The sequence below is a fragment of the Kogia breviceps genome, chromosome 7, assembly GCF_026419965.1.
Source record: "Kogia breviceps isolate mKogBre1 chromosome 7, mKogBre1 haplotype 1, whole genome shotgun sequence".
Taxonomy (NCBI): domain Eukaryota; kingdom Metazoa; phylum Chordata; class Mammalia; order Artiodactyla; family Physeteridae; genus Kogia; species Kogia breviceps.
In genome coordinates, this window is record NC_081316.1 from 112,153,863 (window position 1) to 112,181,514 (window position 27,652).

The following is a 27,652-nucleotide window of genomic DNA, read 5'->3' on the forward strand; positions in this document are numbered from 1 at the left end:
TCAATAGAGGTCTAATTCCAACAAAGCACAAGTCACTTAACCTCTCTAGGCCTCACCTCCTCCTCAGAAAAAGCGGTTAAAAATACTAACACCTCCTCACACAGTTCTCAAAAGCAACAAATTAAATCATGGATGTGGAAGCACCTTGTAAATCACTCTTTGGATTTAGGATAATATTATTATGCTGTTCTGAGTTTTAATCCGGACTCTTCCATTTCATGACGGTGTAACCTTGGGTAAATTCTTCAGCCCCTAAAATCCTTCACTTCCTCACCTGTAAAACAATAAAGATAATGCCTAACTCGCAGAGTTGTTTTAAGAATTAAATGAAATCACATATATAACGTGTCTACTACGACACACAGCACCCAGCACTCACTCAGAAGTCTTGGTTCCTTCCCTCATCTCACCAAGTGTGTCGTGTTAAGCCTTCTATATTGTGTCCCTAACAGTACCTTGCACACAGCAGAAGTCCGAGGAATATTTACTCTTCTTGATAAAGCTGCTAACGAGAACGATGTCGATGATGACGGATAATGACTATCGGTGAAGATGACTTAATGGTCGTCCAATGTCCAGCAAGCCTGACTTTTAAATTGGAATGCACCCCTCGAGCCACGTGCCTCCTCCCCCTTGCCTTTATGACCTGTGGGGTGAGGGTGGGAGGAGGCCTCCCATCTAGCAGAGGCCCCTTTAAAGCTGTACACGGGCTCCCCCTCTGCCAGCCAAGTTGCTAAAAATACTACTACAGCAAAAGCTGGAATATTTGCCGAGAAAACTGAATTTCCTGCCACCCTCACCCCCTCTGCTCAAATGAGTAAAATCCTGACCTAAGAAGCCCCCAGATCAGCTCCACCAAAGGCACAGCCTCCTACTTCCCACCCTCGCCTTATCATGGAGTCCCTCTGTGGGCTTGAGCTGGGATGTTATGTTCAGAAAGTGCCCACTCCCAGGAGGGGAAGCCGCAAGTATTGGCAGATAGCTTGCCATGTGCCTTGGCTTTTCTCTCTGCTCACAAGGACCAACTCTCTCCAAATCCCCCTCCATCTGTCCCAAGAAGGATCTGTATCGGACCCCAGAAGCTTCCCACTAATCCATCTTTTATCCTCTCTTTTTTTGAACCATCTCCTCCTCTGCCAGCCTTGCCTTCTATTCTGCGCCCTCCTCCTCCATGCTCCATGCTGGGTCCAGACCCTGCACCCACAGGTCCCAGCTCCCTCTCTAACCGGGCCCTTCCGGAGTTGGAGTTCCTCTCCTGTCCAGGCCTGCAGTCCTTCTCCTTCAATAGCTGGGCGGGGGTGGGGGTCGGGGTGGGGGTGGGGGTGGGGTGGGGGTGGGGCGGGCAAAGATAGAGGAGAGTTTTTGAAATCTCAAGATTTCGAAATCTTGAAATCTTGGAATCTCAAGATTTCAAGAGTCAAGGAGGATAACTGTGGGGCCCAAGCCCAGCAGGTTACTGGGTAACACTCGGAAGGCTGACCTTGGAGACGCAGGCTGAGGCAGCCTGCTCCTTAAACCATCCAGACCCGGCATTCCACACTGCTCCTGTCCCCTTTCCTTCTCATTGGTTCAAGAATCGGAGGCTCAGAGTTCCACCCAGCCGGACTTGCTGACAAACTCTGGCCACTTAGTCCAGATGAGGAACCCCTTACCAGGGGAAGTGCATGCCCTTGATGTGTGCTGGTGAAGGGGTCCACTTCTGTGCGTGTCTCTGGATGTGAGTGTGTGGCAAAGTGCCCACAGTATGTGTCTCTGTGGATGTGTGGACGTTGTGTGTGTCTGCGTGTAGGTGTCATTAAATGGGGCCATCTGTGTTGCTGCTCCTGCCTCTGGATATTTGAGTCTGTGGGTGTCTGTCTTCCTATTCCAGTCTCTGCCTTCCTGTCTGTCTACCTTTTCCTCACCTCGGGGCCTGCCCATCCCCCAGGACAAGCACTGCGGCCAGTTCCGCGTAGGCGCCTCAAGTGGGCTGTCGCTGAAATGGTTGTTTTGCGGATGGAACTGATAAGCGCGCGTACCTGGTCTCCCTTGGGCCCACTGGTGTTCAGAGACACCCTCACCCCACACAAAGGTGTCTTTTAGGAAGACGAAAGGGCTGTGCTGCCTGTGAGGGGGTTTGTTTGATGGGGGGGCACATTTTAAACATAGCCCCTCCAGCTCTGACCAGCAGGAAGAAGGGCCTAGAGGCAGCGCAGCCTGCAGAGGGATGTTGCCTAGCAACTTGGGAGACTTTACTGCAAACTCACTAAACCCTGAATTCCTCAGCTCTAATTTGGGAAGAGAAAAGCACGGAGTCCAAGCCTGATATCCAGTCTGCCCCCAGCGTCCTCCTTCCCTCTCTCTGGAATCTGGAGATGAAATCCAACGGGGAAATGGCACAAACCAAGGCCCTAGACATGCGCATCACTTAGGCAAGGGCTCGAGTTCCTAGGACATCCTGTCATTTGGTGGAGGTGGGGGGATGGAGGATGTGCCAGAGACAGATTGGGGAACAGATTTTCAGTTACAGGGGTGGGTGGGTCCCAAACATGCTGGGAGAGACACCCCTACACCCCAAGCTCTAGAATCCCAGCCAGCATCCAGCTCAGCCTGGGGCCCCAAGCTGGCTAACTCTGTCCCCAGCCAGAGTGGCCACTGGAATTTCCCTCCCGCTCATCTTCCCTTTGGCAAGCAAAGCCCGTGGCCCAAATATTCAGGTAAGAAGGAAGCGTGTGACAGCCGTGCTAGGACTGGCCAGGGGCAGTTGGTTCACAGCAGTGCTGTTGCAGGATCCCCTGTCCCGACCAGAGCCACAGGGCCTTTTTCCCCCTCCTCCCTCTGCTTCAGTCAACAGGCCTGAAGGGCAGCCTTCCTTTCTTCCTTCCCTCCTCTGGGACCTCAGCTGAGAAAGACTTTCTAGTTTTCTCAGAGGTGGCCCATTCTCTTCACTAACATGCCACACTGCCAGCTCTCGTACCCTGACTGGTTTGGGGAGGCTGGCGACCACGAAAGTGGCAGGCTGCTCCTCCACGAGGCTCCTCCCCTGTCTCCCCTTCCCAGGCCTCTCACAAAGCCCACGTCCTTCCTGCATCATGGACCTAAAGAACGGATGACTTCTGATATTTCCCTATACTGGGTTGAGAGTATTTTTTTTCCTCCCAGGTGCAAGGGTGAGAGTGGTCAGTTTTTGTCGTATTCAGAAACAGTAGATTAAGAGGTTAGGGAGAGTGTGGTTCAGCGAGTGGGAAGGAAGAGTGTCCATGTCCATATATAAATACATACAATGGGTGTTGTGCATGTATGATTTTGTCTGTTTAGTGCAGGGCATTTAGATAGATGGATGGATAGATAGATATGTAATGCAGACATTTCAGGTAGTGTGATCGCCTGTGGATGTGTATACGTGTGTGTGCACATCACGGAGTCTGCATGTATCTGCTCAGTGTGTGTACAGGGTCTGTGTAGTTATTTCTGCAGGCTGTGTCTGTAGTGTCTGCATGCTGAAGAAGTGCACGTTTTAGTGAGCCTGGAGAGCATCATATATGGGCATGTGGGGCTCAGGCGTGAGCTTTTGTGTTTATGTGTGCCCACCTTCTCCATTCCACAGCAGATTGATGACGATACGACTTAGGGGGCATTTCTTTGAGGACTGAGGGGGAGGGAAGGTAGAGAGAGCCATATTTGGGACTCTATAGCTAGGTTGTGGAAGTGTGGGGAGGTGGGTGAGGGGTGCATGCTTTCCTCTATGTAGGTGGGAGGGGTGCTGTGCACAGATGCGGGTGTATTTGTGCCGGGATGTCGGGGTCCTCCTTCTGCCTGCGCCAGCATACATCTGCCTGGCAGTCTGCCGCCTCGGCAGCAGGGGCGGTGAGTTTGGGAGGATGGGGTGTGTAGGAGGAATGGATGGAAGTGTGTAGGCGGAGGGGTTGGGGCAGGAGGGGGAGCGAGCCGGAGGGAGCCGAGAGGGGGCGTGGTCCCCCTCCAATCTCCCCGCCCACCCTGCCGAAGGCTTCTCCTGATTGGCTTCTCGACCGCAGGGCTCAGGTTACTTTCTCCCGCAGGGCCGAGCGCGGGAGAGAGGACCCGAGAGCTGAGCGGCTGGTTTGGCCCCGGTCGGCTGCCTCCCCACTGCCCCAGAGTCCCCACCCGGCACCGCACCGACCCCCTGCGCCAGCCTCCGTCCCAGCCAAGGGCCCCCAACACCAGCATGGACTGCTGCACCGTAAGTTAGAGGGTCTGGGGGACGGGCACTCAGCTTGGCCTGGGGGAAGGGGCACCCGAGAAGCCCCTGGAGGGCGAGTGAGGGATGGAAGTGGGTGCAGAAGACATAGCAGCAATAAGGGTGCCTGCTGAGACGTGGGTGGTGGGTGGTGGAAGGCGCCCGCCTGACTTGAAAGCCCTAGGAAGAATGTCCCCCAACTCGTGGGGGCGTCTGGGCGCCCATCCGCCAGGCGGTCTAGGTTGGTCTGGGAGCTCTGCAAGGCTCTGCAACAGGGTAGCTGCAGGTTAGACGAGAAGAGGAACTTCCCCCAGAGAGACGCTGGAAACCGTCGCCTAGCAAAGCTCCCGCGACTCCTTTCCCCTGGCTTTCGTCCCCCACCCCATTCCCCATCCCACTGCCGCCGCCGTCTGTGGGCTGCCAGGTTGACTCTCCTGACCCTCGCACCCTGTACAGCGCCGGGTGAGATAGTCAATTATTATTGGTTAGCTTAGTAGCGAAGAGCCTAGTCCGTGTGGTTCTGGGGAGGGATTGGCCAGACCTCCAACGCCTTCTAGCCCTGGAGGGGGCTGGGTGAAGTGACCGCGAGAGAGCCCTGCTGGCGAGGGAAGGAAGTGTCTGCAATTTGTCAGCGCCCACACGGAGACCTAATGCCAAAGCGGGTTGCTGTTAAAGTACTCTGGTATGAAAGCGCCTGGTACAGGACCAGGCTGCTGGCACAGTCGAGGAGTGCAGTGATCATGCATGTATACAGTTTATTTGTTCAGTTATTTGATATTTTTATTTATTTTTTTTAGCCCCTACATATGGAGAAAGTCCTACTCCAAAGTCTTGTATTCTCAGCCGTTTGGTCAACCCAGCTAATGATACAAGAGGTTATGACTTTGCCTGCTTAGAAAAGGAAAAAAAGTGAGGTTTGGAAGGAAAGAATAGACCAGTTTAGGAGAGGTGAGACCTCCCTATGTCTGGGTACCAAGAGGCAGAAAGAACTTAGGGACAAGTGGTTGTGGTTGTTGTTATGATGTTTAACTCTTATTAGTACAAATAATAGTTGTCAATTTGTGAATGCTTACCACGTTTAGTCATCACAACAACCCTGTGAAGGAGATATTTTTCCCATTTTACAGATGTGCAAACTGACGTTGAGAAAGATTAAATGATTTGCCCCAGGAGGCACTGCTTCTAAGTGTGGAGGTGGGACACTAGCCTTGTCTGATTCCAATAGCTGTAATTTAACGTCTCCTATAAACATTTACTATATTTCCTCATTATAAAGGTAATATGGTCATAACAGAAAAATTTAAAAACTAAAGAAAAGTATAAAAAAGAAACATCGATCATCTACAATCCCACCCACTGGAGAAAGCTCTAATAACATATTTTCTTCCAGGCTTTCTCCTCTGTTTGTTATTGCCCAGGAAGCAGTTTTTGGTTGTGAAAGGAGGAAAGGGCTCTTAATGGAGGTTCCTGGGCTCCTCACTTCCAACAGTAGTTTACAAAAGAGAGAAAATAAATGGATGGTGGGTTCTGGATACACATGTAAGGGAGAGGAAATGCTGCTAAGATGGTAAGAATGATGGGGAAGGGAAGGTAGGAAGAATGGTCAGTGGAAGGAGGTGAGAGAGCAAAGACTCCAAGAAGCCAGGGAAGGAGTGTAACTTGTCTCCCCTGGTACCTGCAGGACTAACTAGAGTAGGATGTCGGGTCCCTGCCTGTCGGCTCTGGTCTGCCCTGGACCGTGCTCCTGGGTGCCCACAAGGCCATACTGAGGGATTGGTAGACATGGTTGGAATAAGTGTCCCCTAAAAAAAGGAGAAGCTGCCCACCCAAACAGTACAGAAGAGGCAAATGCACAGTTATCCCAGTGGTCCAGCACCCTGGGTCACCTCCTCCAGCACATTCTCTACACAGGAGCCTTCCCCTTTCAGGCCCTGTCCTGGGTCTGCAGGGCTAAAGAACTGAGCAAGAGACAGCCCGGGGGAGGGGAGGGGTGGCGTGGCGGCCAAGAAGAGGTAACGGGGCAGAGCGTAGGGGCAGGGCTGGCACTGAGAATCTTCCTACCCAACCCCATTCTGTGGGGGGCTGGGCTCAGTGCTGTGAAGCAGCTGGGACGTGCATAGAGAGCCGAGCACATCTGGGGGGTGGGCACCGGTCCCTCTTCACCTTCCATTCTGGGGCTCTCCTTGCTGACCATCCAACCTGGTGTTTGGGCAACACTTAGTCCTGCTTTATTTTCTTCTTTCTCCTTTGTAAGGAGGCTCAAACAGAAATGAGAAGAAGAAAACATATCCGCTTTTTTTTTTTTTTTAAGAGCAAGAGCTGTTGATTCAGATGTACCAGTTGCCAATTTACATAGTCTGACTTTATATCTGACTTTCCTGAATTCACTTACTATAAAAAGGCAAAGAAACATTTTTTGGACCCATTTTTGGCTTAGTCTAGTTGACTTGGTCCAGCTGAACTCATAGAAATAATTACCTGCCCTGAGATCGTGGTTAACAGCACAGGTTTCTGAATCCCATCACTATTTGTCAGCTCTGTGACCTTGGGTAAGTTACAAAATGTCTCTGAGGATGTGTCTTTACCTGTCAAATGGGAATTAAATGAGGTAATGTGTGCAAAGCGCTTAACACAGGGCCCAGCATATAACAAGCGGTAGGCAGGGATCATTCTTAAAGCTTTTAGGATTTGGGAGCTGAAGGAGAATTTATTCATCTAGGCCAAGTTCTAGTTGTGGCTGAAGATATTGAGACCCTCAGAGGTGAAGTGATGGGACCATTTGGGACCAGAAGCCATGGCTCGTGTTTTGCCCACCACTGTCTACCTCCCCCTCCCCCGCCTACAAACCCCCCAGTTCATGCAGAGCTCTCAGGCACTCACCGTCAGATCTTGGCTTTGGAAGGCACCGACGCAGGCACCATGCCCCTTCCTGGATTCCTTTTACTGTCCGTCCAGCTCTGCCCTGAGAATTCAGCTGGAGGGAGAGGGGGGCTGATCCCGGGGAGGAGCAGCGTGCTGGGGGTGGCTCTGCCTGTTGTTCCATCCTGGATCCAGCTGGGGTGGGTGGTGACCGCAGGTGGGCCTTAGCATGTTTGGGGGAAGGTACCCCTTCCTCCGCTCAACCTCCACAGCTGCTGGCCCAGGAGAGGGGCTCAGGAATATCTTCTTGATCGTGTCCTCTTTTGAGAAGAAGCGTCCCTATTCCCTGAGACATCCCAAGAAAGGCTTGAGCTCTGAGAATCACGCATCCAGAAAGGGTTGTTTCTGTTTCTAAGTGGGGAATAAGATGTCAGGGGGCGAGCACTAGACCCAGGAAGGACGAAAAGAGTGTGTCAGAGCCCTGGACAACCACACCGGCCCTTGATAACTCCTTTGAACCGAAGTTAAATCGGTCGTGGACATCTTGAGCACAGACTGAAGAACTCTGAAGCCCAGGAAATGAAGACAGCCTTGGGAACCATAATGAGAGGAAGCCATTTGTAAACCTGGGCTTAGCGCATCTGGGATGTAAATCTGTGCCTCCTAGGACAGGACCCGGCTGGGGCAGTGATCACTGAGGCCCCACGCCCACCCGTGCCGATTCTGTGAACCGGACAGGGGATGGAACAAGGGGAAAGGAATAGAACTGAATTACTACTACTGCGTGAGACCTCTGCGGAGAAGCAAAGCACAGGGAAAGTAGTGGAAGTCCTCGGGCCAAAAAAAAAGCAAATTCCTAGAAGCCAGAGGGTCAGTTCAAAGAAGAAATGCCCTTCTAAGTCCACAGTACCCTCTGCTTCCTATACCCCACGTCATCACTGTGAGTGACGCTAAGCCAGAAGCAGGCTGGGGGCGGGGGCGCTGAGGCCCTCTCCGTTCCAGGGCCTCGCCTCTGAAATCAGTCCCATCAATTCCCTAACCCTTTCTATTCTCAGCTAGGGCAGGCTGCTGGAGAAACAGAAACCTGGAGCCTGTGGGTGGGTCTCATTATTTTTAGGTTGATCCCTATGAAATTGTTTTTATATGACCACTTTAGCCTACAAAAACAGCTCTTTCACATCAACTCACTATCATTTAAAGGAATCATCATAGCTACCATTAATCGACCAACAAGATCGTGCCAGAAGCTTTCTGCATATCACATTGTTTATTCTTCCCCACAACCCAGAGGTAGATATTATCTGATCTCAGTTGAAGGAACTGAGTTAGGAGAAGATTAGAAAAATTGCTCAAGACCACTCAGTTAGCAAGTGGTAGAGCTTGCTTCCTTTTCTTGACTGCCTTTGCTTACCTGCGGAGTAGGGGTTAAAAATATACTCTGGACTCTGACATACAGAGGATTGACTCTTTGGTCCACTGATAACTACCTGTATGACCTCAGGTATGGTTTCAACGCTCTAATCAGTTTTATCAGGGGTAAACTGGGATAACAATAAAAGGTACGTCATAGAGTTGTTGCCAAGACTAAATAAAATAACATCTGTAAAACTCTGTAATGCTGTACCGGGAACAAGGGCAGTGCTTAAATGGTAGCTATTGTCATAATTCTTTTCTTTCTCTTGAGCACATCAGGAAAGGGCTTCTTGCTCCTGCTGTTTTCCTTTTGTCCTTTTTCCGAGTGAAGCCTTTCTCTGTAGCTTCTTCCAGACCATCTCCTCTCTTCTGTGTTTGAGTACATCCTGAGGAGCAGTGCAAAATGGAGAGGCAATGGGAAAACAGTCTCTGGCCTCTAGCCCGGGGTGGAGGGAGGCTGCGTCGCTGAGGGGTAAGCCCCAGCTTCACCCTAATTCCAGCTTTGAGCTCTGGTGTGATTTGACTCAGCGAAGGGACGGGCCTGCTGATTCTTCTGAACCCTCTCCCAGGGAATCCTGGACTCAGAAGGGACCCTTCTGAGCTGAAGGCACCCCCTGAGGACAGGGGGAAAGGCAGCCACATCCAGGAGTCCCTGCTGTGGTTTACTTTGCTCCTCCAAACCCACCCTCCAGTCAGCTGGGCAGCTCCCCTAACTCGGCTGGTGGCAAGGGGCCTTCGCTCACTCAGGGCTACCCGGCTGTCTTGTATCCCATCTACCGTGCACTTCTCTTTCCTGAGTTGGGAACACAACCGTGTCCACCTGACTCTGAACCTTCCTTTTTGCCTGCCGCTGCCCAGGAGACACACACACACACACACACACACACACACACACACACACACACACACACACACACACACACACACACACACACACACACACACACGGGCCCTGCCTTAGCCCTTCTCTGCACTTCCCACTCCCGCGTCTCCCTCGTCTCAATCCCCCAACACTCTCCTCCTACCCCACCCTCGGGGGGCCTCGGCCCGGTCACCCCACAAGGACCCCCCCGCCCCCCAGGAGAGCGCCTGCTCCAAGCCAGACGACGACATTCTAGACATCCCGCTGGACGATCCGGGTGCCAACGCGGCCGCTGCCAAAATCCAGGCGAGTTTCCGGGGCCACATGGCGCGGAAGAAGATAAAGAGCGGAGAGCGCGGCCGGAAGGGCCCGGGCCCCGGGGGTCCTGGCGGAGCTGGGGGCTCCCGGGGAGGCGCGGGCGGCGGCCCCAGCGGAGACTAGGCCAGGTGAGGCGGGCCGCAGGCTCTCCTTCCCCACCCCGGACCCCCTCCTCCGAAGGAGCAAGGAAGACTAAGGGCGGCTGGGGGGTGGAGAGGAGTGTGGAAGGAGTCAAGGACGGGAAGTCAAGGTGGGTGGGAGGAGGCTGAGGATGCCGCGGGTTGGAGCGCTCACCTGTTTCTCTCTCTCCACCCGGCCTGCTGCCCCGCCCCGGACCGAAGAACTGAGCATTTTCGAAGGTAATGAATACGACCTCGAAGCAGCGGGGTGGGACCCCTGAGCGGGAGGAAAGGCCCAAACCCCCAGCCCTTCCCTCCGCCCGCCCTCACCTCCTCCCAGCCGGGGAAAATGCACCTGCGCCTGCACGCTTTCTGACACTTGGAGACACCTGAGACCGCGACGGGGACGCTCCTGGACCGACACAGATACCCAGTCACCCGCGTTTGACCAGCCCGGCCGGGGGCCATAAACACCCGGCGTCTCACACGTACCGGCCGCGGGCTCATTTCGGCTCAGCGACTCCGGGTGGGCAGTTCCGGGTGACCGAGGCTCCCTGGTGCTCCCCGCCCTGGTTCCCGGTTCAGGAAGGAGGGCGGAGAGGAAGTACGGGAAGAGGGCAGGTGCTCAGACCTTCTCTCTCCTCAGTTCCCGAAGAGAGATGGATGCCACGTCCCCTTCGCAGTGACGAGACTTCCCTGCCGTGTTTGTGATCCACTCCTTCCCACCAACCTGCCAGCTTCAGGAGCCCTCTCTGCGTCCTCAGAGACTCCCTCACCGAGGCAGACTCCGTCGAGGACTCACTAAGGCCATGCCCTTTTAGTTAGTTCTCCAGTCTAGTATGGTCCCCGTTCGCCCTTCCTTCCGACCCTAGCCCCAGTCTCCGCGCTCCCAAATCTTCCTTCTTTCGCTTCTCGCCCACCCTCTCCCCGCACCCAGCATGCTGCTCTGCCTCCGCAGCCTCGGTGCGCTTCCCTTCGCGCTCTGCGGAGGGCGCCCTAAGCGTTGCCCAAAAACACTCCAAAAAAAAAGTCCTTTCGATCTCTGCGCAGCTAAAGGGGGTGCCGTGCCTCTCTGCGCTGTTCACGTCCCAGCTTAGTCCCAGAACTTTGGATAGGGGAGGAGGGTTTTTATGGTGTCGGACACCCCTTGCTGTGATCGGAAGTCCCCATTTCACACCCCAACCCCACACCTGCCTGTAATCTGCCCTCCCGTCTCCCCAGCGCACCCCGAGAGCCGCCTCTCCAGCTCTCTGCTTGTTTCTGCAAAGGCCGAGTGCGGGGGAGGCTCGGTAGGAGGAGTCTTCCGCGGCCCCGCCCCTGCTCCTGCTGGCCCCGCCCCTACGGGCTCCTGGGGCTGTGGCCGGGAGGGTTTTTATCTCCGTGTGTGCATGTGACCGTGCTGGGTTGGAATGTGAACAATAAAGAGGAATGTCCAAGTGTTCAGAGGGTGCCAGGGGGGAGGGAGTTTGGGTGCACAAGGCCACCGTTCGAAATTTGAACAATCTCCTTTGACCGAACCAAAAAGTGGAGGTGAAAAGGGGGAAGGGAGGAGAGGAAGCTAGGTTAGAACGTACCTTCGGAACCAGCTAGACTTCCCGCCTACAGCATCCCTCTGGGACTTCAAGCCCGCTCCTTCCCTTATCGGTAACACTCTTTGGGCCGCCTAGAGGAATTTGCTATACCGGCAGAAAGAAGGAGACAATATGGTACCCAACGGCTTTAATTCTTGATATTCCCTCAGGGATCGGGAGAGAAATCAGATAACCATAGGGAGCTTAGACTTGGTGGTTGTCACAGTGCTGGCAGATGGGGGCCTCTCCAGGAGCCCATTGTTAGAATCGGCCCTCACAGAAGTTTGCTCAGAAAGCCCAGGTGCGGTGGCATCCTCCCTGATAAACACAGGCAATTCTTAGTGAAGGCTGGAGGCGCCCCTCAGAGCACCGTCATCCTCTAACCCAGGGACTTCTAATTTTCACTCTGCATAGGAATCATGGTGCAACTTTGGTTGAAATGAAGATTTCAGGCCCCGTCACCCCCAACACACACACACACACACACTGCTTCAGGAGGAATAGGAAGTGGCTTGAATCTGAACTTTTAACAAGCTCCTGGTGACTTCTGTTCGAGTAATCTGAGGACCACGCAGGGAGAAATATTGCTCTGATTCTGGACCCCAAGACTGACAGCTAAAGTTGATGACAGGCGGCTTTTGCCTCTCCTTTCCTTACTGCCCCCCACACAAGAACTAAACTCAGCTGAGTGCTCAGGACAAACAACTCCTGGCCTCCACATCCTGTCGATGTATATAAAAGGCCTTAAATAGTGAAAAGTAAAAATTCTTCTAAGTGTGAGGAGGGTGAGGGCAGCTCATGAACCAAGCCCTCCACCCTGCACACTTCGCTCACACGCTCAACTACGCGGGCTGTGCTGCCACTCCTGCCACAAAAGCCCAGGGCTGAGCAGCACCCCGCGCCCTGAAACCCCCCCTAAAGGTGTCGGAGTTTGAGAGCTGAAGTCACCAACTCTTAACCCAAGCCCCTTCTTCCCACTCGGCACCAGCCCTCAGCCCTCCTGCTCACCGTAGGTCACTCCCCCCGTATGTCTCCTTGGGCTTCTTCCTCCTGTCTTTCTGGAACCTCATCAGGCAGAACACAGCAACTGACAGGAAGAGCAGGCCCAGCAGCACCCCGATCACAGCCCCAGCCACTCGGCCTTTGGAAGGCTCTAGGAGACACAGGATCCTCAGAGCTGCAGACCTGCCTTGGTGCCGCAGAGAGCTTCATGCAGACGCCCAACCCAGGCCTGCCAGCCCAGCCTTTGCCCAGCATCCCCTACCAGTCACAGAGAGGGTCAGCTCACAGGATGCGCTGCCCATCTGGTTGGTGGCCACACAGCGGTAGGTGCCCGAGGAAGCCAGGGAGAGATTGGTGAGGATGAGCCGGCCGGACACCTCATCTAGAGGGTAAAGAGGAAGTGTTCCATCACTCATTCAACTCACAGTGAGCTATACGATGACAGAAGCATATTTCATTTCATTCTTACAATAATCCTGCCAGGAAGGGACTAACCTCATTCTATTAGTGGGGAAACTGGCTCAGAGAAGGAAAGTAATTGTCCAAGGTGACCCAGAGAGGAAAGTGTCAAAACCACTGCAACTTCTGTGCTCTTCCCACACTACGCTACACGCTGCCTTTTCAGGGAAGGGGGAGACAGCACACACACGAAGGGCTCAGAAACCACAATGGAATCGGGGTGGGGTGTCTACTGGCTGATGTCAGGTTCTTGGTTGGGGGGAAAAGGGCTTGATTGCTGGAAACTGTGCCCTCTGGGTGTCTCTAAGCTGACCCAAGTGCTCTTCTAAGCTGCTTACCTGCCCTTTAGAAGGAAGAGCACACATTGGGAGGTGATCTGGGGGACTCTATGGATTGATAAAGGGGTTTGCTGGGGCTGGGAGGAGAGCCAGGGCACTGGAGCCAGCATGAGGAGGCTGAGAAGCCAAGGCTCTTAGACAGTCACATGGTTCCTTGAAGAAACTGGCTAAATGATTCTGGCATGGCAGAGTCCATGCCACTTGGCCTCGGCTGCCTCTCTAGGAAGTTTGGAAATGATTCATGACCCTCAAGAAATCTAAAAGGAACCCTGACCCCCAAAATAGGCAAGTGGGAATCACAGAATGCCCCTGCCTTCCACTCTCTTCCAGGATATCAGAAGTACGTTTAGCTTGAGTAATGCCCCAGGGACCATGCAGCCACAGACTGTACAGGAAGACAGGAGGGAACAATAACGGGAGCCAAGGAAGAAGCAGGGGAAAGGTAGAGCAGTGTGTCTCATACCTGCAAGCTTGGAACTTGTACTGTGGGTGTGTGGAGTTTCGAGGTCAGATTTACCCAGGCTCTGAGTCCCTTCTTCCTGGATGGCGTGGGCCCTTACCTTGCAACATGCTGCCAGGAGGTGGTGTAGGAGAAGATCCAAGGCGGATCCAGTTGTACACCGGCCTGGGGGCTCCCTCGGAAGAGCTGCATCTCAATGCAGCAGAGCCCCCCACAGAGGTCTGACCACTCTGACTGCACGAGGGGCTACTGGGGGGCACTGCAAAAATCACAGGAAGTACCTTAGCCATCTTCTGACCCCACCCCCATGAAGTGCTAGGTTTCCTGCTTCAATACCTCCTACCTCGTAGCGGTCCACCTCTATTCACATACCACTGCACCCCAGGGAAATGATTTCCGCTACTGGAAATTCTGATTGTTAGGAAGTTCTTTTTCACGTTGAACCAAAATCTGTGTTAGTATGGTATCCCAGTTGGTCCCAATACCAGCCCTCTGGACCCACAAAGAGAAATGAAAAAAAAATCTCTCCTCCCTAGGACAGCCCTTCAGATATATGCAGCTGTCATATACCACCTCCTAAGTCTTCTCTTTTCCATCTAAACACCTCCAGCCCCTTTAATAGTTTCTTCTGTTTGCTCATCTCCAAGCAGGCTCTAGTTTGGGGTGAGGTGGGTGCTCTGAACACAAAGTTAGTGCTTAGTGATAGGGGCCCTTTTTCCTTTAATGGGCACTCCCCCTCTCTGCTACTGACCTAGAGAGGGACAGGAACCTAGCTACAAATGGGAGGTTCCCCCAAAGATGGAGCTGTTGGGGGCATGACTCAGATCCCTATCTGTGGGAAGGGCTTTCTCCCGAGCCCTCACTAGCGACTGAGGGAGGAGGCGTTCTTTGTGGGGGGTGGAGCAGGGGTGGGATTGGAGGACTTTGGGACGGGGGGCTTTTCCTTCGGGGTCCCCAGTGCACTTGTGCCCTTGGGCTGGAAATCAGGATCGGGGAGGATTTAGCAGGGCCAGTGCAATCTTTCAGGTTATGTGGGTGGCTGGTGGGTCCCCAGCCTGCCTCACCCAGCACAGTAAGGTTGATTAACCCCAACCCATTGGTGTAGAAATCTGGCGGGTTGTTAACATGGCAGAGGTAGGTTCCAGTGTCCGAGGGGTGGACGTCAGTCAGTTTCAGGGTGGCCACTCCTCCTGTGGGGGGGTTCTGAAGCAGGCTGGCCCTCTCTGCCTTAGAACCAGTTGGATACAGCTGGCCATTGGTGAAGTACAGGATCTGGGGGGAAGCAGAAGACACATACGTGCTTTTTGCCACCTGGCATCAACTCTGTAGTCCTTCCTCGGCACGGGTATTAGAAGCCCCTCCCTTATAGCAGCCAGGGAAGCTGACACTCTGCAGCCAGAACCGGGAAGGTCTATCTGTCGCCAAATACCATCCCTTCCCAGGTGCTGAATGAACCAGAGTCATTCCTTTCTGCTAAGCATGCTCTCAATCTGGGGGGAGGGGAAGCAAATATTCCCGGAGGGGGCAGCATTTTTATCCTGCTTTTAATCACAACAGCTTAGCCTTGGTGAGTTTAGGAACTGACACTGCAGTGGCACTAACGTATGGGGGTTGCATGGAGGAACTCTGGGGGAGGCGGTTGGATACACAGGGCTGTACGCACGATATAGCCTCACGGAGACTGCGTTCCTAAGAAGATCTAGAAAGATCTTTTTCATCCAAGCATACTGATCCACAAATGTGCCCTCCTCGCTGGGTGGGTCTCCTGTTCCTGCCTCTCCTGGCCAAGCCCGCCAAAGGCAGGAGGGCCCCCCATTCCGCGCGGGTGCCCTCAGCTCACGGGTTGGGACGAGGAGACGGGCCTCCCAGGCTGCACGAAGCTCCACTCCAGGGCGAAGTTGTCTCCCACCGATGTGCTGTAGCTGCACGTCAGCTCGGCGGTCCTGCCCGCCGGCGCGCTCAGGGGCTCGGTGGGCACCTTCACCTCCACGGCCAGCCCGGGGGCTGGAGTGGCCGAGAGGCCGGCGGGAGAAGCGCTCAGATGACCCGGCCGGGGTGCCCTTCTTCCCCTGGGGCTCAACTCCCTCCGCTCCATCCCTCCCTTCCTGAAACCTGAGGTTTCCAGGAGGGAGGAGCCCACACGCCACCGGCTTTTTGGGTGAAAGGACCCGAAAGGGCCAAGACTGGGCCCGGTCTGAGGGTGTGCTTGTGGGGGGGAGGGAAGGAAAACAAAAGTCGGGTGGTGGTTACACCCTCCCGAGAGGCCCAACTTGTCTGCTGGCCCAGCGGCCTCCTCTGTCCTCTACCCTCCCCGGGGCCTTCGACGTCTTCTCCCCCGCCCCCTCCCACCACCGTCCGCTGGCCCCCTCCTCACCGCTCAAGCAGACCCAGCGCAGCAGGGCCCCGCAGAGGAAGGGCCCCTGGAGCCAGGCCATGGCCGCGTCCTGCCGGCTCTTGGTCCGTCTGGGTGTCTGGCTCTGGGAGAAGGTAGCGAGTGCCCACAGGGCAGCCTCCTGGTGCCAGGCCCCAGCGAGACTGGCTATCTCAGAGCAAACAAGGGGAGAGGCCTGGCCCTCAGGCAAGGAAGCGCTCCTCCCTCCTCCAGGCTCCAGTACGAGAATCATTCTAGCCCTCCTCCCTTCTTTTGTCCCCTTCCCCCCAATCTCTGAAGTAGTCAGGTCCTGGGGAAAGGGCTGGGCCTGGGGTGGGCACCTCAGGGCAGGAGAGGGATCAGGACTGGTGCTCTGTAGGGAAAGAGGGACCCAGGAGGGAGAGGGAGGCATTCTGATAACCTGGGAGCTGGCAAATGCCGTCACCACTCTGGAGTCTCACACTGCGAGCTCGAGCCCCAGGCCAAGGCCCTACCACCCCCTTCAGAGTCTTGTTCCTTCTGAGACCCTCAGCCCCTCTTCCAAGTTACTCCTCTGAGATCCCTTCTTGGGCACCTTTATCACCACTTGCTGAGGCAGGAGTCTCCATGGAAACTACAAGCCCTCCCCCCTCCCAGAGCCACCCCATTTCATGGGCAGAGAAACTGAGATCTGGAGGAGCCCCTACCCTTGGTAGGAAAAGGTGTGGCAGGACTGGGGTGGACACACCGCCACCACATCCTGTGCCTGGCTCTCCCCCAGTCCGAGGGGGATCACTGCTGGACGGGCAAAAAGACGGGTAAGGATTCCGTGGCCTGGGAGAGGAGCAGGAGTCAGTTTCTTCCCCCTGCTCTTGAGGAGGAAACGGGATTACGCGCACACACACACCTGAGCTGTGAGCACTCAAGCTCCAGCAGAAAGTCATCAATTTTATCCCCTTGCTGCTCAAAGTGAGTGAGGGTCTCCCAGCCCCAGGCTCTTTGTGCCTCTCCACCACTGCCTGACAGCAAACGACCCTTTTAGAGACTCTAGAAGAGCCATCCCGAGCCAGTAAGCCAAGCTGGAGGCTGTGCGGAGAAGCCCTCCTGGGTCCACCGCCCGGGCAGGTCCTTTTTGCATCATCCTGAGACTCAGCTTCTCCTGGGAATTCCAAGTTTGAAAAGGTGATTTGACTCTCACTTTCCACACAAACACAATGTATCTTTATTGAAGTTTGCAAAATAAGAACAAAACCATGCATTTCAAGTTAGTATAAAAAATATCTTCCTTATCCCCTGCCCCAACAAAACCCAACCAAACCAGCGGGACAGGTTATATTGACACGGGGAGCTGGAGGGGGAGTGAAGGATGAGGTTAGGTGGGACGGGGTACAGACCAAGGGGTCCTGGAGGACTGGTTGACTGGCGGTCCCTACCAGGCCCTGGGGGATGGGGGAGAGAGGCAGAGGTAGCAATCTCAGCAGCATCCCACTGCAGTCTTACAGACAGCCCAGGGTGGGGCCTTCCTAATCCTAGGTCCACGTCCTCTTCTTCTACCTCCTGGAAGTTTGGGTCTTAACTGAGACTCAGTTTTCCCATAGTAAAGAAAGGTGGGGGCAGAGGACCAGAGGTGTGGAAGGCGGCCACCCTCCCAAGGCTCAGGCCTATGTGCTAGGGGTGACCCCTGTAGGAAGGAGGGAAGCCAGATGGCTCAGCCAGCGAGTGGCTGGGCCATCACACCAGAGACCCAGCCTGACTCTGGGCGGGCACCATCACAGGGACAGCACCCATGCGGCTCAGAGCAGAGGAAGAGACCCCCCCAGGGCTGGGAGATATTGGCTGAGGGTGGGCCCCATCCGTTCTGGGCAGCCTTGGTGAGGGCAGGACCTGACTGGAGAGGCTGGGTGTGGGGCTCAATGCACCAGGCCTGGGAGGGCCTTGGGGTGGCCGAAGGGCTCGTGCCGAGGTAACAGAGGAGAGGGTCCCATTCTTGGAGATTGTGTCTGAGCCCTTGGGCCAGGGCAGGGTCCGGGGAGCGATGGCGTCCTCCCTGGTCATCAAAGAAGTGATAAGAGGTCAGAAGCCGGAAGGGGGAAGGGGGAGAGTTTCCACGTGCTTTGTCTTACTCTCACCTCCCCTCTTCTTCACCTCTCCTCTCACTTAAAATCTGCCCACAGGAAGGATGGTTCAGCCACCGCCCAACCTTCCGTTAGATGAGAGCTGCCCGAATTCCCAAGGAGAGCCCCCATCTTGGCAGAGACCAGGGACACTTACTTGATATCGTTGGCCGGCTCCTCTAGAGCCTTGCCCCGGCGCTGGTACAGCAAGACCAGCCCAACCAGGAGCCCCAATCCAACCATGGTGCCCACGACAGCTCCAGCAACCACCGTAGCCTCAGGCCCTGGAAAAACCTTGCCGTCAGAGGGGGGCTCTCAGCTTATTCCCTGGCCCTCTCCAACCCCACTGCCCCACTGCCCGACCACCACCATACACATTTTCTCTCTTCGTTAAGAAGAAGGTGACTATCAAGAAGAACGTGGTCACTGACCAAGCACCTGCATGAACATGTGACCAAGACAAGCTCCTTTGTCCTGTTATAATGAAAGGCCTCGCCCCTCTCTTGCAAACCCACCCCACCCCCCATTGACCAATCTTCTCCCTAACCACACTTACCCCTCACTGACCTGTGCTCACTTTCAGGGTCACATTGCACTGGGCACTGCCCACCTCATTGTGGGCCTTGCAGATATACACTCCAGACATGGAAGTGGAAAGGTTTTTGAGGTTTAAAGACCCATGGATGGCATCTGTGGACACAATTTAGCAGTCAGTCCAGGGATCCTCTTTCCCATAAAAAACATCCTGCCCCTCCTCTGGAATGTCCTCTTTGACTCCCTGGGAGAGACTCCCCGAGGGAAGGGAAAGGTGTGACAGCCAGTGTGGTGGGTTCTGCTCCCAGTTGCCTAGCTGCTAGCTCAATACCCCTCTCCATTTCCACTGCTCAGTGTCCCCCAGTGATATCTGAAAGGAGGCTAAAGAGGCAGTGATGCCCAGAAAAGCCAAAATCCAATTTTTACTTTTATTTCTGAATGGCAGAAAGTGAGAGAGAAAGGACATTGAGCGAGGAATTAGAAAACCTAGGATCCAGAATTGACCAGTCTTCTCCTTGGGAAGACTGGTCAACTGACTTTAAGAAAGTTACCTGCTATCTCTCTGGGTCCCAATTTCTTCATCTGTAAAATGGGGTAATACGACCTACTTGATTGTGTTGAAAGGAATATATGAAATGATCTAATGATTTTAACAGTTAAAGTTTATTGGCCACTTACTCTGCACCAAAGACTAAGTTCTTTACATGTACTAACTTAGCAAAGTTTCACAACAAACCTATGAGGTAAGCTCTATGTAAAAATAATTTTAAAACTTTTATATTATAAAAATGGTCAAATAAAAAGTAGAAAGAGGGACGAAATAAAAATCCATATACCCACAACCTAGATTCAGCAGTTGCTAACATTTTGCTATACTTACTTATTTCATTTCTCTTTCTCTTTTTTCTGAGACATTTTAAAGTAAATACTTCAGCATGAAACTCCAAAAATAAGGAAGGACAGTATCCTACATAACCACAATACCATTACCACACCTGATAAATTAAGACTAATTCTCCAGGAGCATCTAGTACTCCATATTAAAATTGTTCCATCGATTATCTCAGTCAAATTGAAAAAAAAAAGTTCCAGTTGCCCCCAAATGTTTTTTATAGCTGGTGTGTTCAAATCAGGGCTATTGATATCCCCATTTTACAGATGAGGAAACAGTCACAAAGTCACACACCTAGTGAATGCAGATCTTCTAGCCCCAGAGCCTCTCGAGTAACACAAGTCTGCAGCACGTGCCCGCACCTGGCAGGGCCTCTCTCTCCAGCCCCTCCCCACACCCTTCTCCTCCCCGCCGACAGTGCTTTTCAGCATCGCCTCCCCTGGCACCCCAGCCCCTCTGGTACCTCATCTTTCCTCTACCCCAGCCGCACTCTCAGTGTCTCCGGAAGTTTCCTCACCTAAAACAGGTGCAAAGAAGACCTGGGAGGATGGGGGCGACCGCACCCACTGGTATTGGGCAGCGGGCTTACTCCTTGGGGACTGGCAGCTCAGGGTCACGTTGGTCCCCACGTGGGGCGCGCCCCGGAGGCGGCAGGATGGAGGAGCTGGGGGAACTGGGGGAGGGGAGACAGGTTAAAAACTCACATCGGGGGTCAGCGGCTCCCCCTCCCCCGCTCCCACACAGACTGACAGGACCCCCTGTCGCTGTGTTTGCCCCTCCCCCAACCTTCACACGCCGTCGTTTCCGGGGAGAGACCTGCCCGACCTCCCACGGGTGCCTCTCACTTACCCAGCACACTGAGTTCTAAAGTCTTGCTGCTGTGACCTCGAACAGTGCCTTGACTGTCTTGCAAGTTCACAGAACAGAGGTAGGGTCCGGAGTCTTTCTCCTGGAGGCCCTGCAGCCGCAGTGACACATTCCGGGAGGGCATGGGGTAGACCAGGGATGCTCCAGGTTTGCTTGATGTGACCCCACTGATGTGCGCCAACACCTGGTGGGCGGGCATAACGCCTCCGCATTATTACTTTGCTCTGTGCCCAGGGATCAGCTAGTCCCCCTCCCCCAAACTGGGGGCCTTCAAATGCCCCTCACCTGCACCGCCCCCTCTAACCTCTGCCAGCTCTCCATTCACCCCTGTGTCTCTAGCGACCGTCTCACCACCCCGGGTGCTCTGCACCAGAGCAGGTCCTGTTCCCCTGGGCGCTGTCTCTTCATCTCCCACTTGGGGTGTTTAGAAAGTGGTAAAATGGTTGAGGGATAATGTAAATAGGTGGGAAATGTATGAAAGAAACTTAGACCGCAGGGGTAGAGCCAAGAGAAAAAATATCTTTTTAAATTTTCTTTTTCTTGAAGATCCCCAGCCCCCCAGTGTATAAGCCCAGGCCCTACCCCTGCAATCTAAGTTCCTTTCATACATACCCCCTACTTATCAAATGACCACCTGAACATACTTTCTAGGACCTTGCAAGGAGCCGGGCAAATAAGGAGCTCTGAAAATGATGTTTCCTTGGCTGCTGGGTAAATTTGCCTCTGAGTCTTCGTCTGATGTCAGGAAGGACGATAGGTGAGAGATTGTAGGAGGACATGTACCCTTGCCTCTCAAGGAGGTTATATGGGAGCAGCAGGACAGATAATCATTTGGAAAGAGAAGAGGCCTGTGACAATGTCCAAAGCACAGGTAATGGGAAAACAGGAAGATGCTCAACTTTTAAAAGTTGTGTGATACTTGCCCTAACCCTTCCTGTTTCCTATACCCTCAATCCTCACTTTCCCCCTTGCCCGGCAACGTAAAATGCCTCTCCGCTTGTCAGTGTTTGGTGTGCTGGATTTCTAGGGAAACCTGGGAAAAAGAGAATTCTTCGGGGAAGCCTCCAAGATCAAAACAAAAATTGAACCGGTGAGGTGGACCTTGCTTTTCCCTGACACTCCTTTGAGTCAGCCATCCCCTGGCCACCCCTCTCGCCCTTGCCAGCTCTTCCCTGCTCCCCACCCCGCCCCCGGCCCCGCCCCACCTCCGGCGTAGCTAGCCTCTGGCCGAGACGATTTCCCTCACCTGGCTCATATTCATATTCGTCCCTTCCAGTAAGAACCAGATCACGGTGGGCACTTCCCAAGGCTTGGGCTTGGTCGAAGACACCTCCCCTCGCAGGGTGTACCACGCCGGGAGCACCACTTCCGCCCCCTCTACCGCCCGCAACTTGGTGAGGCCGGCGGGCACGTGCAGCTCCACTTGGGCCCGCGAGGGGGACGCTGGGGATGAGAGCGAGGAGGGTGAGCGCGGAGCCCGAGGACCCAGCTCAACGCGGCGGCAGGAGAGGACGAACCTCGCCCGCCACCGTAGGCCTCGAACACTGCCCTGGGCCCGCTGGCCTGGGATCCCATTGTCAATTTCACCAGAGCTTCTGCTCCCCAACCGCAGCCCGCTGGCTTGCAGCAGGGATAGGGACCCGTGTCTACGCATTTTTTGGTATCCAGAGGCACAGGTTTCCGCGCACCAAGAGGAGGAGGGGAGATTTCCAGCGAGAAGGGAAAGACATCCAAGAGGAAGGCAAGAGTTAATACTTTTTATCTACGCTCTACGTAGGCCACTTGCTCCCCCAATTTTCCTGGGTGGAAAGACGCTGGTCAGAATCAACGGCGTTCCCATCTCCTGCGTTCTCAACCAGATGGGCGGAGGGGGGTGGGAGGGTTAATCGGTTACCGATTAACTCCGCGGCTCCTTCTGAACTACTACGAGCCAGGGAAACTGGAGGGGCCCAGCGCCCAACCCGGCCCAGTGACTGCCCGTGCTGCCCGGCCTCCCGCTGGGTTCCCACACGTGCGCTTCCCCAGGAAAGCTCCCAAGGGCCCTTTTGGGGCCCAGGGGATCTGGGCAGGGAATCCTGGCAGAGCTAGAGGAGAATGAAGGTCCCCTGACAATCAAGTACAAAGCAATCAAGTACAGAGCCTGCCTCAGCCTGTGACTGACCTTCAGGAGGTGGCCTGGGGTGTTGGTTTCAAGGAGGGGCTGTCGAATCAAAGCTTGCATCATGGCGCCCAGGAACACTCACTTTTTGCCCTCTGGAGAGGCAACGGAGCAGCCAAAAGCCCTTTGGGGGAATCAGCTTGGGCTTGTCCGTGGCCAGGCCTGAGGATGTTGGCTGCCCTAGTCCTAAGCCCTGCTCTCACTGAGGCCCTGAGTCCTCGGCCTCAACACTCCGCCCTGGAGTCTGAGATGCCACCTCCGCGTGGTGATCAGGGGGCCACCGCTAGGACAGCGGCCGCGCACGGGTCTGGCTTTCCACCCTGCTAGAGGCCAGCTGAAGGCCTCTAAGGGCCCAGGAGTGGATCCGGCCAGGATGCACACCGCCCCCATGGCTTCCTGGCTGCGTGTCTTTACAGAACCCCCAGCTCGATTCCTTGGCCTTCTTAGCACCCCCCTCCCCATTTCCTGGCAGGTCCCTGTGGGCCAAGCAGGAAACTTGTGCCCGGTGATAAGCCAGAAGACAATGAGCAGGGCGCCGCTGGACCGGAGGCTCTGAAGGCAAAAACAACCTCCGCCTCAAGGAGCCTGACACCCACTCAGGACCAGCCCGCTGGCTGGGACGCGGAGAGGCCTACGGGTGGTGCAGGCTCCGGCCCAGCCTTTCTGCAGTTCTCTCCCAGCGGCCAGACACAGTTCCCGCCGGAAAGCGGCCGCGGTCCGGTCCCGGGAGAGGGGAGAGCCTCCTCCTCCCTAGGCCCCCAGCGACCTCCCTCAGGTCCTGCATTTACGAGGTCACTTTGCCAAAGGTAGAGGGGTGGTAAATCAATAGTAATGTGGACACGCTGGGGTCTGGGCAAAGGCCAGCTAGGAGCTGGAGAGGGCCCCAGCCTTCGCTGCCCTGGTCCGGGGTGTCCGCTGGAGCAGAAGCCCCTCAACTCTTCGGCCCGTTTTGCTGCCAGGTGCCACAGGGAGAGGCAAAGAAAGGGGGTGGTTGGGTCTGAGTGAAGGAGACGGGAGCAGCCCAGGAAAGGGACCCTTCTGGCCCCCACCAGACCAGAGTGTGGAGCAGGCTAGAGCGCAGGAGAAGGAAAATGGGCCTGCTCCCCGGGGCTACTATTTTTAGTCTCCCTCTTTCTCTGAGAAACTCCCCCCGCGGGCTTCTCACGCCCCAGGGGCAGCATCGCTGAGCCACCGAGGAGCGAGGGAGCAGAAGGGCCTCGGCGGAGAACCCTGTCGGGCGGAGCCCAATAGAGCCTTTGCCACCCAGAGCGCTGACCATCCCGAGGGCCATTTAACCCTCAAGTGGCCCCCCGGGGGTGGCCGGGTAGGGATGCTGAAGCCTGGGTCTTCAGTATGAAATCTGGGGCTCAGAGTTAGGATAGAAAGAGGACGGGTTGCAGGAGAGCTGCCGATGACGCCCTGGATGCTAACTTGAATTTTTCTCCCTTTCTTCCGAGATCCCCAGAAGGAAGGGGGATGGGGAAGCTGGGGGCAGAATGCAGAAGGGAAAGAGGCCTTGATGTTGAAGCTGGGACAGGGGGCCTGAGAAGTCAAGGGATCCTGGAGCAGCCCCACCAAGCCTAGAGGGGCTGGTGGTCTGGTCTTGAGCCCCACTTTGTCTGGGGACCCTAATACTTCATGCCCCAACACCCTTGCAGCACAGACTGGGCTAAAGGAGACACGGGTAAAAGTTAGGTGGGCCCCATCACTGTGGTTGAATTTCACTCTACATCTTTCCAAGCCTTACTTGCCCTGGCGACTTCCAACCTGAGAGAAATGAGGAGTTAAAGCTGACCTGAACAAACCCACCCTTCACCCTCATTCGGGATCCTTGAAGAAAGATGGCAAGAAAGCCTGGGAGGCAGCATGTGAAAGTTTATAATGAGCTTAGTTCCTGTGGGTCCTTTTCTCCCAGATATTGCACTGGGCCACCCCAGCTCCTGGGCGCTCCTGGAGGCCTTCAAACACTCCTCAAGCACTTGCTCCAAGGAAGGGCCCTTCCTCTCTGACTCAAAGGCCCTCTTCTCTATTTCCTTTGTCCCTTTGGCTCTGGGAGCCAATGGGGGTGGTGGACCTCTTGGGGGGGGGGTCACAATTCTGCTCCTCTAGGCATTCAAAGCCCTCCTCCATTTCCTGTGTCCCAAATGACCTCACGGTCGTGCTTTGGGGGCACCTCCCTTGATTCCCAGGGCAGGAAGCAGGAGGAGGGGGCAATGGGGAGGATCTGGGCTGGGGAATTGAGGTGAAGTGCGTGTGTCAAGCCCGGGAACCAGGGAATTCCCCAGGGGCTCTTGCACATCAGTTTGTGGCCGGGTGGGGGTCGGGAGGGGGGCTGGAGTTAAGTCCTTAAGCTCTTTAGCCAGTGTCTCATCCAGCAGCTCAGCTCATCCGGCTCCGCTTGGGTGGAGGTGGGGAGTGGGGCTGAGGAATGGTTCCAACAACTCACCCCAGGCGGTGCCCTAACCCTCTCCCCGACCACAAACACACCTCACCCAAAGTGGGAGCTGCTCCCCGACACAGCGGGGAAGCAAGTGATGCCCTTTGTGGGGGGAAGCATAAGGGCGGGGAGGGAAAGAGTCAGAGACGGGAGTCCTGTCCCACCCAGTTCCTCATCAGTGCCCAACACCACCTCCCTCAGGGTCGGATTCACCCCATCTCTCCCATCTCATGTCCCCTCCAGGTCCAGGGTTTCACTCACCGAGAGTAGTCAGCCCCAGGAACAAAAACCGCAGCAAGCTAGTCGCAGGGGACCTGGGCAGGGAAACCATGGCCTTCCCTGGCCCCGACGGAGTCAGGGGCGCCGGCTCCGGGACACACCAAGCGACAGGTGCTGGGGCCGCACGACAGCCGGAGCGGAGGCGGGAACCGGGCCACCGACACCAAGGGCGGCCCTGGCCAGAGACTGCGTGCCTGTGCCGGTGGTGGGGTGGGGACCGACGGGGACTGGGGGCGGGGCATTCGAGGGGGCGGAGAGGTCGCCGTCCTCGCGGGCGGGGCTCGAGGGTGACCCGCCGCAGGGGGACGCTCCTCGCGCTCCGACGGCCGGCTCCCGCGGCCTCCACCGGGTCAGGACGCAGGGTGGGGTCGGGTGAGTCGTGGCGCCCTCACAGCCGGCCGGGGGCAAGGGCAGAAGAGAAGAGCCCTAACTCTCAGACTACGCCATAGCCTCCCCCCTCCGCTAAGTGGGGTAGGAAGGAGGGCCAGGAAGGAAGGGAGGGTTGGGGATTATCCGACGTCCAGGGGCCACCCGCACCCGACACCCTAAGCGGCCGGGGCTCCCGCCCGACCAACCGGCTCCGAGCTTGGGGGCAACGCGTCCTCAGCCTAAGCGGGGAGGAGGGGAGCCGCGTTTTCCCGGGGCCACTGGGGCCCCGCAGTGTCGGGCTTGAGGCGGCAGGAAAGGTCCAGAGTGCCGGCCGCGCGGCCCGGTTCTGCTGCCCGAAACTACCAATTTCCCAGGGCCAGGGGCGGGTTGGGCCGCGGGGGCGGGCAGGGAGAGAGGCTCGGGAAGGGAGGCGGCCACGCCCACCCCTGCACGTGCCGCGCGGACCCGAGGCTGCGGTGGAGGATGCGCCGGCGGTGGACCCGAGGACCGTGTTCACCTGTGGCCGGAGAAGACGGGGCCGCTCAGCAGGTTCTCGGAGACTCCCTAAAACCAAGGCCCGAGGGTCACCCGGAGCTTGCGCCGCAAACCCCAGCAGGGAAGTGACTGGCGCAAGGAAACCCCAGGGGCCGAGCAGGAAACTGAGGAGACGAGATCCCGGTTCTCCGCTTAACTCTGAAAAGCCTTATGCAGGCTGGGGAGGAGGGGGCAGCTGCGGGAAGGTAGACTGGCCCAAGTCCCTCCATTTATTTATCCCCATGTCTTCGCTGCCTCCCATCCCTCCTCAGGCCCGCTCTGATCCTTTAATTCCCGGGACTAGATCATGTTCGCTGAGAAATTGAATTTAACCGTCCCTCCCCGCGCCAGCCGGTCACAGGCACCTCTGCGCCCTCTGGCGGCCACAGCTCTCTTACAGAAGGGCACGCACCCGTTCCGGCTTCTCGGTCGGACAGCCAAAATAAAGATGCTTCAAACATCGGGGCACAGCGCAACCACCGAACAAAGGTCACCGAGGACAGAAAGCATAACGACGAATCCCTGGCGCTGCCTGCTCTAGGTGACAGTTGACTGGGTAGAGAAGCAGCCAGGCCTCCTGAATTCCATTTACTCCACACGGCCCTGCTCTGTTTTAACACTGAATGTGGTCTTTGAGCCTGCGCTGCCCAAGGTCTTTTTCTACACAGCGCCCTGTAGACCCTCTCAGCTGCTGCTTCCTAGTGTGACCTGCCTGTCTGCTCTTTAAATACCTGCCATGCAGTGGCTTTGAGAAATGGCTATGCAAACACTAGACTGCTCATGCAAGCCCTGGAATCTAGTACTTGGCGGCTCAGTGACAGCAAAGGAATAGGTAACAGGAATAGGTAACTGCTAGTCTCATATCCTTATGCAGGGACCTACAAACTTGGAATTGTCAAGTAGATTGTGTGTGTGTGTGTATATATATTATATATATATATATATATATATATGGGGGAGGGTGCTGTTGGTTTGGTTTGTCTAGTCTATCACACTTTTTTCTTTTTCTTTTTACTTTAGTCTTCACTGCAAAGCACCTCTTGTAAACATCCCTCCTTTAGGAGGCCTAGGTTACCCCAAATAAGTAATTCCTTCCAAAAACAGCAGTACAATGCTCTTGGTTGTATCCCAGGAGCACCAAAGCATCTGATTACAGAGGCTGTGCTCATCCCTATCAAGTGCTACGTAAGGCAGGGAGGGCCTCAACATTCACTCTCAGTAGCTAACTTTTCAGAATTCGCACCCCAAATAATTTACATCAGAAGTAAAGATACCAATAAAGATTTGTAGGCAGTGATTCTCTCCATGTGACACTGAAACAGTCCCTTCAGGACTCTTTCACTGCTTTCACCCAATCAAAGAATTTTCTATACTATCTCCTACTCCAGCCACTTCTTTTCTGCTGACCCTGAGGCAGTCATCAAGTGGTAGAAGTTAGCAGAGCAGTTCTATTACTTTCTGAAAGGTTTTTTTTTTTTTTTTTTTTTTGCGGTACGCGGGCCTCTCACTGCTGTGGCCT

The 27,652-nt window shown here is 55.2% G+C and overlaps 3 protein-coding genes across 4 annotated transcripts; 1 reads left to right on the plus strand and 2 right to left on the minus strand.

The window, feature by feature from the left end:
• Nucleotides 1-2,609: 2,609 nt before the first annotated feature.
• Nucleotides 2,610-11,210, plus strand: NRGN (neurogranin). Of its 2 annotated transcripts, none has more exons than XM_059070353.2 (5): nt 2,610-2,696; nt 4,041-4,201; nt 9,552-9,778; nt 9,992-10,009; nt 10,416-11,210. In XM_059070353.2, the coding sequence occupies exons 2-3, from the start codon at nt 4,187-4,189 to the stop codon at nt 9,771-9,773; spliced, it is 237 nt and encodes a 78-aa protein (XP_058926336.1). In that variant the 5' UTR covers nt 2,610-2,696; nt 4,041-4,186; the 3' UTR covers nt 9,774-9,778; nt 9,992-10,009; nt 10,416-11,210. The 2 variants fall into 2 exon arrangements, with proteins under 2 accessions (XP_058926336.1, XP_066895322.1); XM_067039221.1 differs by lacking the exon at nt 2,610-2,696 and adding an exon at nt 3,125-3,149.
• A 263-nt stretch (nt 11,211-11,473) lies between these two features.
• VSIG2 (V-set and immunoglobulin domain containing 2) lies at nt 11,474-16,582 on the minus strand. Its single transcript, XM_059070356.2, has 7 exons — nt 15,974-16,582; nt 15,440-15,603; nt 14,664-14,871; nt 13,700-13,858; nt 12,605-12,724; nt 12,349-12,493; nt 11,474-11,658 (listed from the first exon to the last, which is right to left on the minus strand). The coding sequence occupies exons 1-7, from the start codon at nt 16,380-16,382 to the stop codon at nt 11,526-11,528; spliced, it is 1,338 nt and encodes a 445-aa protein (XP_058926339.2). The 5' UTR covers nt 16,383-16,582; the 3' UTR covers nt 11,474-11,525.
• Nucleotides 16,583-17,147: 565 nt separating this feature from the next.
• ESAM (endothelial cell adhesion molecule) lies at nt 17,148-26,479 on the minus strand. Its single transcript, XM_059070339.2, has 7 exons — nt 25,213-26,479; nt 21,603-21,799; nt 20,339-20,540; nt 20,007-20,162; nt 18,631-18,753; nt 18,221-18,347; nt 17,148-17,996 (listed from the first exon to the last, which is right to left on the minus strand). Exons 1-7 carry the CDS (start codon nt 25,280-25,282, stop codon nt 17,681-17,683), a joined length of 1,191 nt encoding a protein of 396 aa, XP_058926322.1. The 5' UTR covers nt 25,283-26,479; the 3' UTR covers nt 17,148-17,680.
• Nucleotides 26,480-27,652: the final 1,173 nt, after the last annotated feature.

Coding starts and splice junctions, on each gene's coding strand:
- ESAM (XM_059070339.2), bottom strand. CDS start 25,282: ATGGTTTCCCTGCCCAGGTCCCCTGCGACTAGCTTGCTGCGGTTTTTG. Junction 21,800..25,212: donor CCTGGGGCTGACTACTCTCG/GTGAGTGAAACC, acceptor TCTCATCCCCAG/CGTCCCCCTCGCGGGCCCAA. Junction 18,754..20,006: donor CTTCTTTGCACCTGTTTTAG/GTGAGGAAACTT, acceptor TTGTGTCCACAG/ATGCCATCCATGGGTCTTTA.
- VSIG2 (XM_059070356.2), bottom strand. CDS start 16,382: ATGCCTCCCTCTCCCTCCTGGGTCCCTCTTTCCCTACAGAGCACCAGT. Junction 15,604..15,973: donor GCGCTGGGTCTGCTTGAGCG/GTGAGGAGGGGG, acceptor CGGCCACTCCAG/CCCCCGGGCTGGCCGTGGAG. Junction 13,859..14,663: donor AATCAACCTTACTGTGCTGG/GTGAGGCAGGCT, acceptor TGATTTTTGCAG/TGCCCCCCAGTAGCCCCTCG.